At 39.2% G+C, this 14,236-nt stretch overlaps 1 protein-coding gene across 5 annotated transcripts in view; it reads right to left on the reverse strand.

The window, feature by feature from the left end:
* Positions 1-14,236, reverse strand: part of SPATA22 (spermatogenesis associated 22) — a 66,630-nt gene that overhangs the window by 13,303 nt on the left and 39,091 nt on the right. Inside the window, exons 1-5 of one of the 5 annotated variants that reach the window (XM_037987474.2) lie at positions 11,689-11,823; positions 9,745-9,861; positions 7,867-7,995; positions 5,607-5,667; positions 5,383-5,478 (exon numbers count right to left, since the gene is read on the reverse strand). In XM_037987474.2, the coding sequence (XP_037843402.2) occupies positions 5,383-5,478; positions 5,607-5,667; positions 7,867-7,995; positions 9,745-9,787 (329 nt within the window). In that variant the 5' untranslated portion in view covers positions 9,788-9,861; positions 11,689-11,823. Of the gene's footprint in view, positions 1-5,382; positions 5,479-5,606; positions 5,668-7,866; positions 7,996-9,744; positions 11,825-14,236 lie in introns of those variants that run through there. The other 4 variants (XM_008009861.3, XM_008009860.3, XM_037987473.2 and 1 more) reach the window with 4 other exon arrangements.

The following is a 14,236-nucleotide window of genomic DNA, read 5'->3' on the forward strand; positions in this document are numbered from 1 at the left end:
ATACAAAATCAACATACAAAAATCAGGAGCATTTCTTTACACCAACAATAGATATCCCAAAAGGAAACCAAGAGAATGATCCCATTTACAATAACACCAAAAAGAATAAAATACTTAGGAATACATAACCAAGGTAGAAAAACGTCTATACACTAAAAAGTACAAAACACTGATTTAAAAAAAAAAAAAAACAAGAAAAAAAACACTGAAGACAAAATAAATGAAAAATCCTGTGTCATGGAATTGAAGAATTGATACCGTTAAATGTCTAAACTACCCAAAGTGATCTACAGACTCAATACAATCTCTATCAAAATTTCAACGATATTTTTCACAGAAATAGAAAAAACAATCCTAAAATTCATATGGACCCACAAAAGACTCTGAATAGCCAAAACAATCTTGAGAAAGAACAAAGCTGCATCCATCACACTTTCTGATTTCAAGTTATACCGAAAAGCTATAGTAATCAAAACAGTGTGGTACTGGTATTAAAACAGGCACACAGACCAACAGAACAGAGTAGAGTCCAGAAATAAACCCATACATTTACATTTAACTGATTTTCAACAAAAGTGAGAAGAACACACAATGGGATAAAAGTCTCTGCCATAAATAGTATTGGAAAAACAGGATATCCAGATGCAGAAGAATGGAACTGAACTCTTACCTTACACCATATACAAAAATCAACTCAACCATGGATTAAAGACTTAAACCAAGTAGGAACTGAAACCATAAAACTCTTAGAAAAAAATGTAGGGAACAAACTCCTTGACATTGGTCTTGCAAATGACTTCTTTTAATATGACACCAAAAGCACAGTCAACAAAAGCAAAAATAAATATTTGAGAACCACATCAAACTAAAAACCTTCTGCACAGTAAAGGAAATAATCAACAGAGTGAAAAAGCAATCTATAGCATGGGAGGAAATGTCGGCAAACTATATAACTGATAAGTAGTTAACATCCAAAATATTTAAGGAATTCACAGAACTCAGTAACAAAAAACAACACAATTTAAAGATGGGCAAAGAACCTAAATAGACATTTTTCTAAAGAAGACACACAGATGGCCAATAGGTATATAAAAAGGTGCTCGACATCACTAATCATCAGGAAAATGCAAATCAAAACTACAATGATATATTATCAATTCACACTTGTTAGGATAGCTGTCATCAAAAATTCAAAAGATAACAAGTGCTGGCGAGGGTGCAGATAAAAGGCAATCCTTGTACACTCTTGGTGGAAATGTAACTTGGTAGAGCCATTATGAAAAACAGTATGGAAGTTCCTCAAAAAAATTAAAAACAGAACTACTATATAATCTAACAATCCCACTTCTGGAGACATATCCAAAGGAAATGAAATTAGTATCTCAAAGAGACATCTCCATTTCTAGATTCATTGCAGTATTATTCACAATAGCCAAAAGGGCCAGGCACGGTGGCTCACACCTGTAATCCCAGCACTTTGGGAGGCTGAGGCAGGTGGATCACACGAGGTGAGGAGTTCGAGACCAGCCTGGCCAACATGGTGAAACCCCGTCTCTACTAAAATACAAAATTAGCTAGGCATAGTGGCACATGCCTATAATCCCAGCTACTCGAGAGGCTGAGGCAGAAGAATCACTTGATCCCAGGAGGCGGAGGTTTCAGTGAGCCGAGACCACACCATTGCACTCACATTGTCTTGTTGCCATTGCCTGAGAAACAAGAGCAAAACTTCGCCCAAAAAAAAAAAAAAAAAATTCCAAGATATGTAAACAATGTAAGTGACAGATAAATGGACTAAAAAATGTATCATACAGAGATAACGGAATACTATTCAGACATTAAAAAGAAGTAAATCCTGCCATTTGTGACAATATGAATGAACCTAGAGGATGTTATGCTAAGTGAAATAAGTCAGACACAGAAAGAAAAATACTATATGTGCTTACTTATATGTGGGATCTTTACAAATCAAACTCATAGAAGCACAGAGTAGAATAGTGGTTACCAGGGGTGAAGAGGCGGGAGAAATAAGGTGTTATCAGTCAAAGGGTACAAAGTTTCAGTTACGTAGAATGAGTAAATTCTAGAGACCTAATGTAGAGCACAAGGACCACAGTTAATAATACTGTGTTATACAGATGAAAACCGCTTAGAAGGTAGATCTTAAGTGTTCTCACTACAAGAAAAAAATGGTAATTATGTGAAGAGATGGCTATATTAATTAGCCTGACTGAAATCAGGTCACTATGTATATGCACATTAAAATATCAGGTTGTACACCTTAAATATATATAATTTTAATTAAAAAACAAAACAAAACACTTTTTTTGAAACAGGTTCTCACTTTGTCACCCAGGCTGCAGGGCAGTGGTAGGATCTCAGCTCACTGCAACCTCTGCCTCCCAGGTTCCAGTGATTCTCCTGCCTCAGCCTCCCAAGTAGCTGGGATTACAGGCATGTGCCACCACACCTGGCTAATTTTTGCATCTTTTTGGTAGAGATGGGGTTTCACCACGTTGGCCAGGCTGGTCTCAAACTCCCGACCTCAAGTGATCCATTCGCCTCTGACTCCCAAATTGCTGGGATGACAGGTGTGAGCCACCGCATCCAGCCCTAATTAAAATTTTTTTAAGATAACAATAGAAACACAATATTCAACTGCAGTCAGAACTGTAACAAGGATGAAATTGTCAAGAGAGTGTTCCAGACGCAAACAGAGTTCAAAAGAAAATATTCCTCGTATCTTTGGCCATCCTGAGCAAGTTGAAGGAGACCTAAAAGTTTAAAAATGTAGTTACATGGATATTGGGGGCCTGCCACCTCCTTTTATGAATTACTGACTTAAGTTATATACTGTTTTAGATCATTAAACTTTTACAATAGATCTGTGTAACAAGAATGGTTGAAAGACATGATGTGTAATAAGAAAACAATTCTGGGTGTATCAGAGCAATAGGCCTTCTAAGTATTCCACACACAAGCATGTTAGATAAATTCATATATTTGTAAAATCCTTAATCAAGGGTTTTCGTGGTAGTGATAGACAAGACAGCACGAAGTTACATAAATACATCAGAACTGTATGTTTTATGCACAATATATATTGAGTACTGAAGGAACCTCAGATATCATCTACTTCAACTTTTTTCCCGTGGATAAAGACATAAGACTCAAAAAAGGTGAAAAGGTTTGTTTTTTTCTGTTCAAAAATAAATTAATGGTTAACTCTGGATCAGTGCAACTATGAATAATTTTCTTTTTCCTTTTTTCTAGAATTATTCTATTATTTTCATAATGAGAATAGTAAGTTATTTTAGAAAAAAAAAATCCTTATCTTCTGTTAAAATTTATGCATTTACCTGAACCTGTTTGCCAGGTTGTGTTCAGTTCTCAGTTTCTAAAGCCTTCATCTCACCGAGCACAATAGTGTATGCCTGTAATCCCAGCACTTTGGGAGGCTGAGGTGAGGGAATCACTTGAGCCCAGGAGTTCAAGACCAGCCTAGGCAACATAGCAAGACCTCGTCTCTACTAAAAATTTAAAAATTAGCCAGGCATGTTGGTGCAAACCTATAGTCAGTCCCAGCTACTCAGGAGGCTGAGGTGGGAAGATTGTTTAAGCCCAGGAGTTCAAGGTTGTAATGAGCTATGATCATGCCATTGCACTCTAGCCTGGGCAACATGGCAAGATCCAGTCTCAAAAAAAAAGATTAAAAATGTTAGAAGTCCTCGTATCACCTCAACCCCTCAACTGAGATGTCTTAACTACTAAGTAAGTACAAGCTCAGTGTCTCCTCAGAGTCTAAAGCCTATTGTAGGAGCTTTAGCAAAGAAACTCATCCTTACTAATCTTACTAATTGTCCATATCCTAATTCTGGTGAATGAAATATATATTGATAATGTGTCTAATAACACAGTATCTATAAGAATAGGAGTGTACTTTGCTCCTGAAAACTCCATGTCCCAAGAAAGTCTAGTCTAGGCTGCCAGAAACAACATAGGATGGCCAGTTAAACCTGAATTTCAAATAAGTAACAAATTTTTGGTAAAAGTATGTCCCAAATATTGGCTGTGACACATACTAAAAAATTCCTGATTACCTGAAATTCAAATTTAACTGGGCATCCTTTATTTTTATTTGCTAAATCTGGCAACTCTACCTGGACTCTAAACCTGAGGATTAGACCTTTAACTGGTTCAAAAAACCTTCAGCAGATTACCAACTGCCTGCATGGATTTTTAAATGTTCTCTACTCCTGGATTTCCTGTTGTATCCCAACAGTCTGACAGATCATGTATTAATTCAAATCGTAATATCCAATACTGGCTGCTTGTCCAGATTACAATCTGTTACCTAGTTCTCTGTCTAATGCTTGTCAGAATAGATTTTCTTCTAGCACCTGCAGTTGGAACAATGTCTCTAAGAACCATCCCAAACCACTGAACAGGCCTAGTTTTAAGGCCTTGTTATGAAGAAACTAATGGACTGGTCCTGGGGAAACTAGCATGAATAATAAAATCAAAACTAATTTTTAAATAAAGACATTATTTCAATGTATTTATTAACAACTATATAAAAAGCTTCCCCTTCTTAAAAAATATGATATCTTTATATAATAAAAATGAGAATAGTATTAACTTCATAAGGTTGTTGTAAGGATTATTGAAATAACATATCAAAGCCCTTAACAGTGACTGATTTGGTATTGTTTTCCCAGCACTTTATTTCCAAAATTATTTCCTTCAATATTGCCATTTATCCAAGGCTACTAAAATACAACCAAGAAAAACCCATGTTCTTTTTCTATCAATTTTTTCATACTATTTAAACATTAAACTTTGGTCCTTATGGCAAGAACCCTCACCATCTTTGTGACTATCTTCTTCACTTCTTGAGCCCCTACTATTGCAGATGCATATGCATCTCAGCCTCCATTTTTCCTTCTCCTTCCATTCTGTTTACCTTGAAGCTGACTGTCTTACAGGATAAGACTGAGCACTCTAACTGGTTCTCAATTCCTAAATATAACCAATACTAAGATGTGATTCCTGTCTATCTATTGTCAATTAAATCATTAATAACCCATAAAAAAAATCATAAATTCATAGCAATGAATATTATCAGAAATTTCATTATCACATTAAGAATCTTTTGAAGCATAATCACTGTGAAATTTTCATATTTTTTAAGTTTTACATGCATATTCTCTTAAGTTCTTTCATAAAACATAATTAATACTGCCATAGTTATTATTTATAGAAATTTCCTAAATGTAATTCTGTCTGAGAAACAAAGAAGAAGTGGAGGAGGAGGGAAGGATGAAGAAGACAACAGGAAAATGAGAAGGAATAGAAGAAGGAGGAAATTTTAAGTAGACTCACCTCCAACCACCCTGGCTTCTTTCAGTATTTGATTGAATAGAGTTAAAGATAGAATCTTGACTTCTCAGAGGACGAGAAACTGAATGTGGTATTTGCCTTTCAAGGGAATACGTCTTGTTAAATATTAATAGTTTGCTTTCAAATTGAGAAATTAAGATATATATAGAAGAATAACATCAGTCAGTAACAGACACACATCCAATGGTTTGTATTTCTCCACATACCCAGTGTCCACTGTTTTCATTACAGGAGCCAACTCTGCATTCATAGCTTCCCAGGCCCAATCTCAAAAGATATAAGTAACATAGATAAAAGTAAGATAGGTAGTATTTTTCAAAATGATAACTTCATATTTATTTAATTTTGGGGCTTTAAAAACTTGAAGAAGAAAACTTGAATATATGGACTTCTTCGACAATACTTTGTTGGAAAATCTGTCACAGCCTGCTTTATTAATTTTTATAGATGTCTTTCTTATTCATCGTATTTTAAGCAGATAGTTTAATCTGTACCTTTTCTACAATCAGTTCTAGTATAGTATCTTTAACTTTGTAACATGAATTTCATCTAATCCAATGTTTATTGAACTTTTTAAATCCCACCCACAGAAAGAAATACATCGTAACTCAGAACATGTATATGCATGGCATATGTGTGAGATACAGACAGAGAGATAGAGAAAGGAGGAAAAAGAATATAAAACTTCACCATCAAATCTTATCCTTAATATGTGTGATACACTCTGACACAGTCATGTGTCACTTAAAGACAAGAATACATTCTAAGAAATGCGTTGCGAGGTGATTTTGTTGTGCAAACATCATAGAGTGTACTTACACAAAGCTGGAGAGTACAGCTTGCTACACACCTAGGCTACAGGTTACAGCCTATTGCTCCTAGGCTACAAACTTGTGCAACATGTTACTGTACTCAATGCCATAGGCAATTGTAACATAATAGTATTTGTGTATCTAAACATATCTAAACATAGAAAAGGTACAGTAAAAATATAAAAGATAAAAACCAATACATCTAAGAGGGCACTTACCATAAATGGAGCTTGCAGGACTGAAAGTTGCTCTGGGTGAGTTAGTGATTAAGTGGTGAGTGAATATGAAGGCCTAGGACATTACTGTACACTACTGTAGACTAAACAAACCATACATTTAGGCTACTATATATTATATTGTAGCCTACCGTAGCCAATTTTATAAATTATATTTATAAAAAAATAAACTGGGCCGGGCGCGGTGGCTCAAGCCTGTAATCCCAGCACTTTGGGAGGCCGAGGCGGGCGGATCACGAGGTCAGGAGATCGAAACCATCCTGGCTAACCCGGTGAAACCCCGTCTCTACTAAAAAATACAAAAAAAAAAACTAGCTGGGCGTGGTGGTGGGCGCCTGTAGTCCCAGCTGCTCGGGAGGCTGAGGCAGGAGAATGGCGTAAACCCGGGAGGCGGAGCTTGCAGTGAGCTGAGATCCGGCCACTGCACTCCAGCCTGGGTGACAGAGCGAGACTTCGCCTCAAAAAAAAAAAAAAAAAAAAAAAAAAAAAAAAAAAAAAACTGTGCTATGACATTATGACAGCTACTACGTTATGTCACTAGGAAATAGAAATGTTTCAGCTCCATTATATTTGTCGTGGCACCACCATCACCCAGGTGGTGTGACTGACCAAAACACTGTTATGCAGTGCATGGCTGTTATTTTCTATTCTACTCTACTTTATTGTCTTCTTTCTTTTTTTCAAAGATCGATTATATCCCAGACTGACTAATGAATCAAGACAAAAATTTTTAAAAAACCCCTGATGAGGCCCTATCTCTTACACAATACAGGAAAATTACTATTTCTGACAAATGGTAACCCTGGTCAGAGCTTGAAGTACTTCAGGAGGACACACATTTGCTTATGGAATAGCTCAGTTTTTCAAGGTCAACATTCATACTACTTATAAAAATATTATAAATTATGGAATATTTTTTAAATGGTGGCGTATGACCAGATAAATGCCCAGCTGTGCATATCCATGTGAATTTATCATTTTTATACACAAAAATTGGAAACATATGAACTTCATACCTAAAATTCTTCAAATATATCTTTTATATATTTTGTTTTCTTTAAACAAAATAATTACAGATTTAGAAGTATATTAAAGTCTATGGGAACACACTGGATGAAATTAACAATACAAGTATTGCCATGTAAGAGATATTTTTAAATTCTAGCTGTATAAGGTCCTGTTAATGATTTTTAAAATGTGCCCCCAAAATGTAAATGTATATAACCAGCATGTACCATGTATATTTCAGAATGTCTGCCTGCCCATTCCTCTTGCAGAGGAAAGTAAAAAGTCAACAACAACCATTAAGACCTCTCAGCACCCACCAAACCTCAGCTAACGGGTTCAGAGATAAATTACAATTTTCTATAATCCTAGTTTGTATTTCCTGAAAAATTTTACCTTATTAATTTTCTTACCTGTAGGTAGAGGAGGAAAATCATAATTGTCAGAAGGGGTACTGATACCTGGATCATCTTTAAGTGGATTAGAAGTTAACGGCTGTCTGTTCCTCTTTTTCTGATTGAACAATGGAACAGGCAAACAGCCTAAATTGAATGTACCAATAAATTAGTACATAATAGACAAATAAGCAGATCTAGTTGTAAAATAATTACTAGTATATAATAATACACACTTTAAATGTATCTACTTCTATATGCTAATATACTTACAGATTTCTATAACCTTGGATTGACTTTTCCATTCTTTTTAAGATCCTGAATAGCCTAATTTGTTTCTTCAAAAACCTTTTCTTATTCTACCCTAACAGTTTTAATTCCTCTCGTATGGAAGTAATTCCCATCTCCTCCCTCATCACCCAATCTTTCCAAATCCACCTTTTTTTTTTTTTTTTTTTTCCTTATCCCCCTCCTGTGCTTGCCTGTTACCGTATCAACTGCAAGGGACCTTTAGAGTACAACAGAGGTGAGGAAGAACCAAACTCTGAACCATGCTTTGGACAATAGTAGCACACCCTTTTGGGCCTCGGTTCTCAAAGTTTCATTGGACTAAGATTTATCTGGAATTCTGCTTAATGTGTATGTTCCTAGACTCCACTCTCATAGACCTTATTTCAATAGATTTAGCCTGGAACTCAAAACTCTGCAATTTTAACAAGCACCCCAGGTGTCTGTAATTATATATTTTGTCAATCATTTTGAGAATGCCTTAGAGAGTAATAATATCCAGTCCAAATGAGAATAAATACTAGTACCAATTCCTCCAGATGGTGGATCCAGGATCTCAATTCAGGCCAAAAGTCACAAAATATAAACTTTAAAACTTAGGGAACTCGAAGGGAAAAGAAGTTCAAATAGCTTGTGCATTGCTATAGAGCAAGTCAGTGGAAGAATCCAGATAGGACCCAAGATTCCTAAATATCAGTTCAGATCTCTTGCCACTGTACCATTCTCTAACTGGTCATCATTAATTGTTCTACAGGCAAACACAGACTCTGTGAAAACTCTCTGATTAAAGGCTGGGAGAATTATGTGGGCTCTGGAATCAGACCACCTGGGTCTGAATTATGACTTTGAAGTAGGTTTGAATTACAACTTCAGAGTATGATCTTGAGCAATTTCCCTAAACTCTTTGTGCCAATATGACATACACTGATAGCATAACGATTAAGAGCAGGGACTAAGGGCCAGATTCCTAGGTTCAAATTCTGATTCTGCTACTTCATGGATTACTTATTTAACCTCTTTTAGCCTTGGTTTTCTCATCCGAAGAACAGAAATGATTGTAATAACCTATCTCAGAGTATTGGTGTAAAGATTAAATAAATTAATATATATAATCAATGTCTTGAATACAGTTAATCCACCACAAATAATAGTTACTATTATCTTCATTATGCATCATCATTCCCCTAGTTCTCATCATCCTTGCCCTCTGTCTTTATACTAATAAATTGGGAAAGCAAAAATGATAGGAGAAGCTATTAGAAAGACAGAAGTGCTTCTGGAAATATTTTTTAACAAGTGAGTCACAAATACAAACAAAAACAGATCTATTTCTTTGTTTTCAGTTGTAAAGCACAGAATAACTCAAGCACATCGAACCTGTAGAAAGAACATCAAAATAAATCTAAGAAAGTTTGATCTTACTCTCACCTCTACCACTAAATGTTTTGTCTTGAGTAAGTTATTTTACTTCCTTGGACCTAAAAAGAGGCTAGATTAACTGTTCAATCTATTTTAAATTTATTTCCAATGTTATATCTATAAACTATACAAGCTTTATATGCTATATAGAAAATATAGAAAATTTAAAAATAAAAAGTTGTTCAATACCTGCTGTACTTCGAGCTGAATTTTCATTTAGGCTTCGCTTCATTTCCTTCAATATCAAAATCTATAATTTTCTCTTCAGCATTCCAAATTTATAATAATGACACTGTCCCACCAGACCTACAAAGAAAGAAACTTGTAACTCATATTGTCTCACTACAAAACCAAATCCTCAGCCCCGTGATTACTGAAATTATGGTTTTAAACTACTTTCAAACCTGATCATGTAAACACTTTAGGGAGTCCTTTGCTTTCTAAGAGTTTACAACATAATCCACTTTTCCAACTCTGTTCCAATTAAGTTATGACTAGGGCAACTGTAACCTTGCTTCCTAAACATATGTGCATTTTTTCACACAGTATATGTAATTTATTTCAGAATCCAGCATCCACAAAGAGAATTCTGAACCAGATCTATAAAGAAGAAAATGGACCACAGCGTTGGCAAACATACATGCTTCCAAGGCCAGGGAGGAAACACAGTTATTTAGCCACTGGGAACTTCCTCTACGCCCCACTTTAAGGCATTGTGCAGGTCATCTGCCTTTGCATCAGTTTGAAACTCCTGGACTATATAATACCAAAGACTAAGTCTTCCTCAGGTCAGGAGTTCAAGACCAGCCTGACCAAAATGGCGAAAGCCCATCTCTACTAAAAATACAAAATTAGCCGGGAGTGGTGGCAGGTGCCTGTAATCCCAGCTACTCGGGGGCTGAGACAGGAGAATCGCTTGAGCCCAAGAGGCCGAAGTTGCAGAGAGCCAAGATTGTGCCACTGCACTCCAGCCTGGGCAACAAGAGCCAGACTCCATTTTGAGAAAAGAAAAAAAGAAAGACTAAATCCTCCCTTCATATCCAGAATAAGTGTAATGACAAGTTTCCACTCCATTTCCACAACTTCAACAAGTGAAACAAGTTTTTCCTTAGTTTTCTTCTTTTACAATAAAATTTCTCCTGTAATTTTGCATGTTTAGCCCCCTAACACATTTCAACCCCAATCTAATTCAACAAACACTTGCCCACTGCATGAAAAGGTAACTTCTGTTCTAAATTCACGACCTAATGAGACAGAGAGACGGACACATACACAACTAAGCAATAATGCAAGTCAGGCCAAGCTGCTAATTTTCAAATATCGTTGGTAAAAATAAAACTTGGGAAACAGGCCAGGTGCGGTGGCTCAAGCTTGTAATCCCAGCACTTTGGGAGGCCAAGGCGGGCGAGGTGGCGGGCGCCTGTGGTCCCAGCTACTCGGGAGGCTGAGGCAGGAGAATGGCGTGAACCCGGGAGGCGGAGCTTGCAGTGAGCCGAGATCACGCCACTCACTCCAGCCTGGGCGACAGAGCGAGACTCATCTAGGAAAAAAAATGGAGGGAGGGATGGATGGAGGGAGGGAGGGAACGGAAGGGGAAGGAAAGGAAAATATTCTTGGTGCCATCCTAAGAGCCACAACAGAGATTCTGCCACTTTCTCTTCCAGTGCAACTCACATCCTATATTTAGAGGGGCTTATGAAGGCTATTGTGTTTCTTAGGATCAAGCAAACAGGATGCACAATAACAACAAAAAAAGTTTTTAAGTGTCACATTCTCCCCGCGGGACCATTTATCCCGAGGGCGGGGACCTTCCTCCACCCGCAACCCCAGCTTCCGAATGGACCTCAGTGGCGTCAGCAACGGGGTTGGGGGCATAAGTGTGCAAACAGTGTGCTCCATCTGCACACACACACCCCCACCACCCGCACCACCCACACCAGCCACACCAGCCACAACAGCCACGGCCTCAAAATGACGGCCTGTTTCAACTCCTGACGGGGGCGCGAGAGAAGAGGCTCCAGTCAAGTTCAGACGCTCTTCCAACGGCCTCTCCTGACCCGCCCACGGAGTGGGAGCGGTTTGGTATCAATACACAGTCTTTCTCCTCTAGACCCTCCTGCCAACACGACGCACAACTCTCGCCCTCGGTCTCCCTCGCCTCCGTCAACCGTCGTCCAGGGAGCCCCGTCAGCAAGGGCCGTTCTTCCCGCCTGCGAAGAAACCGCGGGCATCAGGCTGTGCGCAGGCGCCGCGGACCGCGCAGGCGCAGTGGCCGCCTCCTGGGTGCGATGGCGTCGTCGCGGCCTCCCTGGCTGCGTTTGGCCGGGCGCGATGACGTTAACGCGCTTCCTGGGCGTTCTCACGCTGTGGGCGCAGGGATGGCTCCAACTCCCTACAGTTTGGCCCAGAGAGGAAAGGGGACTGTCCCGTGACTGGAGAGACAGGGGGCAATCTCCTGCCCAACCGGCCTCAGCCCCAGCATCGTCCAGAAAGTGTGCCCCGCTTCCCCCGCACCCCCTGGCCCTTTCTGAGGGTCCAGACATCCGTTTGTTAGATGCTGGTGGCCACCCAGTGTGTGCCCAGAGATTGCCTCGAAGGCCACCCGAGGGGTCTGTCTCCGTTTCTGGTTCGGATCAGGGTCAGGGAATCTGAGTCCCCAGGAGGCTGGGGACAGAGCTGAAGCCCAGGTTCAGATGGCGGCCGTGGAAGGCGGAGAGCAATCAGCGAGGCAGGGCCGGGGCTGCGGGAGCTTGCGGGAGGGAAGCGCCCGTGAGCCGCAGAGACGCTCTGCAGGGGCAGCCGCGTGGTGGGCGACCTTGGGCGTTGAGCTCCAGGCTTCCTGGCAAAGAAGACTGTGGATTCCTGGCCCTGTGACCTTGGGCAAGTTCCTTACTGAACACCCTCAGGACCTACCAGTAAAAATACAATAACAACAATCGCCCTGAAAATACTAAAAGAGGAAATAGACGATCCTGGCACACAGTAAATGCCCAGTAAATGTTAGCCCTTATTTAATACGAATAACAGTAGCTGTCATTTATCCGGAATTTACTATGGGCCAGGTATTGGATTGTAGTTCTGAGTTCAAAGACCGTGTTTTGTTGTTACCTTATCTTCTAACCATTTGAAGACTGGGATAGGGAAGGGCTCGGAGATGAAAGGAAGATTTGTTAGGAAAGGCCTAGGCCTGTAAGACCAAAGATATTTTAGTAGTTGCTTTGAAAACTAAAGTAGAGTGTTAGAAAATAGGCCGGGCACGGTGGCTTACGCCTATAATCCCAGAACTTTGGGAGGCCGAGGCGGGCAGATCATGAGGTCAGCAGATCGAGACCATCCTGGCCAACACGGTGAAACCCCATCTCTACTAACAAAAAATACAAAAAAAAAAAAAAAAAAAAAAATTAGCCGGGCGTGGTGCTGGGTGCCTGTAGTCCCAGCTACTCAGGAGGCTGAGGCAGGAGAATGGCGTGAACCCGGGAGGCGGAGCTTACAGTGAGCCGAGATCACACCACTGCACTCCAGCCTGGGCAACAGAGCGAGACTGTGTCTCAAAAAATAAAAAATAAAAATAAAAAAAGGAGAGTGTTAGAAAATAATATTAGAAGTAGACTGAGACCAGATAATAGCAGACCTTGAATGCCAGAGTAAGGAATAGCTTTCAAGGAATAGGGTCATCTTTTGGGAAGAAGAAGACTTGAAACAATAAAAATAAAACTTGTTATTTATCATGGTTCCAGAGAGGAGTTACCCAAAACATGAATAGAAGCTTCAGGGAAGCAGATCTTGACTTGATATCTACATACATATGTGCATACATTTACAACATTCCCCTACCCACCCCCAAAATAGATTTTTCATTTAAAAAAAAAAAAAAAAACCTTAAGCCAGTTACTTCTGTAAGAACTGCGGAAGTGAGCAATATACAATCTTTGACAGCAGTTTATAAACGTAATCTATTTTATACTTGTCTTGTTCTGGTTATCATTTATTTTCACCTGGAAAGTTCGTCAGGATGGGCCACAGGGAAGGAGAAAATTAAAGTAGTAAAAGTAGTTTGATTACATAATTATTGAACATCACATTATGTATGAGACATCTTAAGTATAATATTTAACAAAAAACCCTTCTTATCACCCAATCATACTATTAGGAAACAACCCACCTTAAATTTGTCTCCTAAAAAATTTCTGGCAGTGATCTACTGGACAGCCATGACTGTGAAGTAAAACTTTGCTCTCCTTTTGTTTTGTTTTGTTTTTGAGACGGAGTTTCGCTCTTGTTCCCCAGGTTGGAGTGCAATGGCACGATCTCGGCTCACTGCAACCTCCACCTTCCAGGTTCAAGGGATTCTCCTGCCTCAGCCTCCTGAGTAGCCAGGATTACATGCACCTGCCACCACGCCCAGGTAATTTTGTATTTCTTGTAGAAACGGGATTTCACCATGTTGGCCAGGATGGTCTCGAACTCCTGACCTCAGGTGATCCGCCCACCTCGGCCTCCCAAAGTGCTGGGATTACAAGTGTGAGACCACATCCGGCCTCCTTTTGTTTTAAACTACATTATTTTATTAATACATCAGGCAACTCTATCCCACAAAAATTTGTAATGCTGGAAGTTATGCTTACTCTTTTAAGTACTTCAGCATATTATATATTCAACTTTATAATGAGATAGTGACAAC

Source organism: Chlorocebus sabaeus, chromosome 16 (assembly GCF_047675955.1).
Source record: "Chlorocebus sabaeus isolate Y175 chromosome 16, mChlSab1.0.hap1, whole genome shotgun sequence".
Classification (NCBI taxonomy): domain Eukaryota; kingdom Metazoa; phylum Chordata; class Mammalia; order Primates; family Cercopithecidae; genus Chlorocebus; species Chlorocebus sabaeus.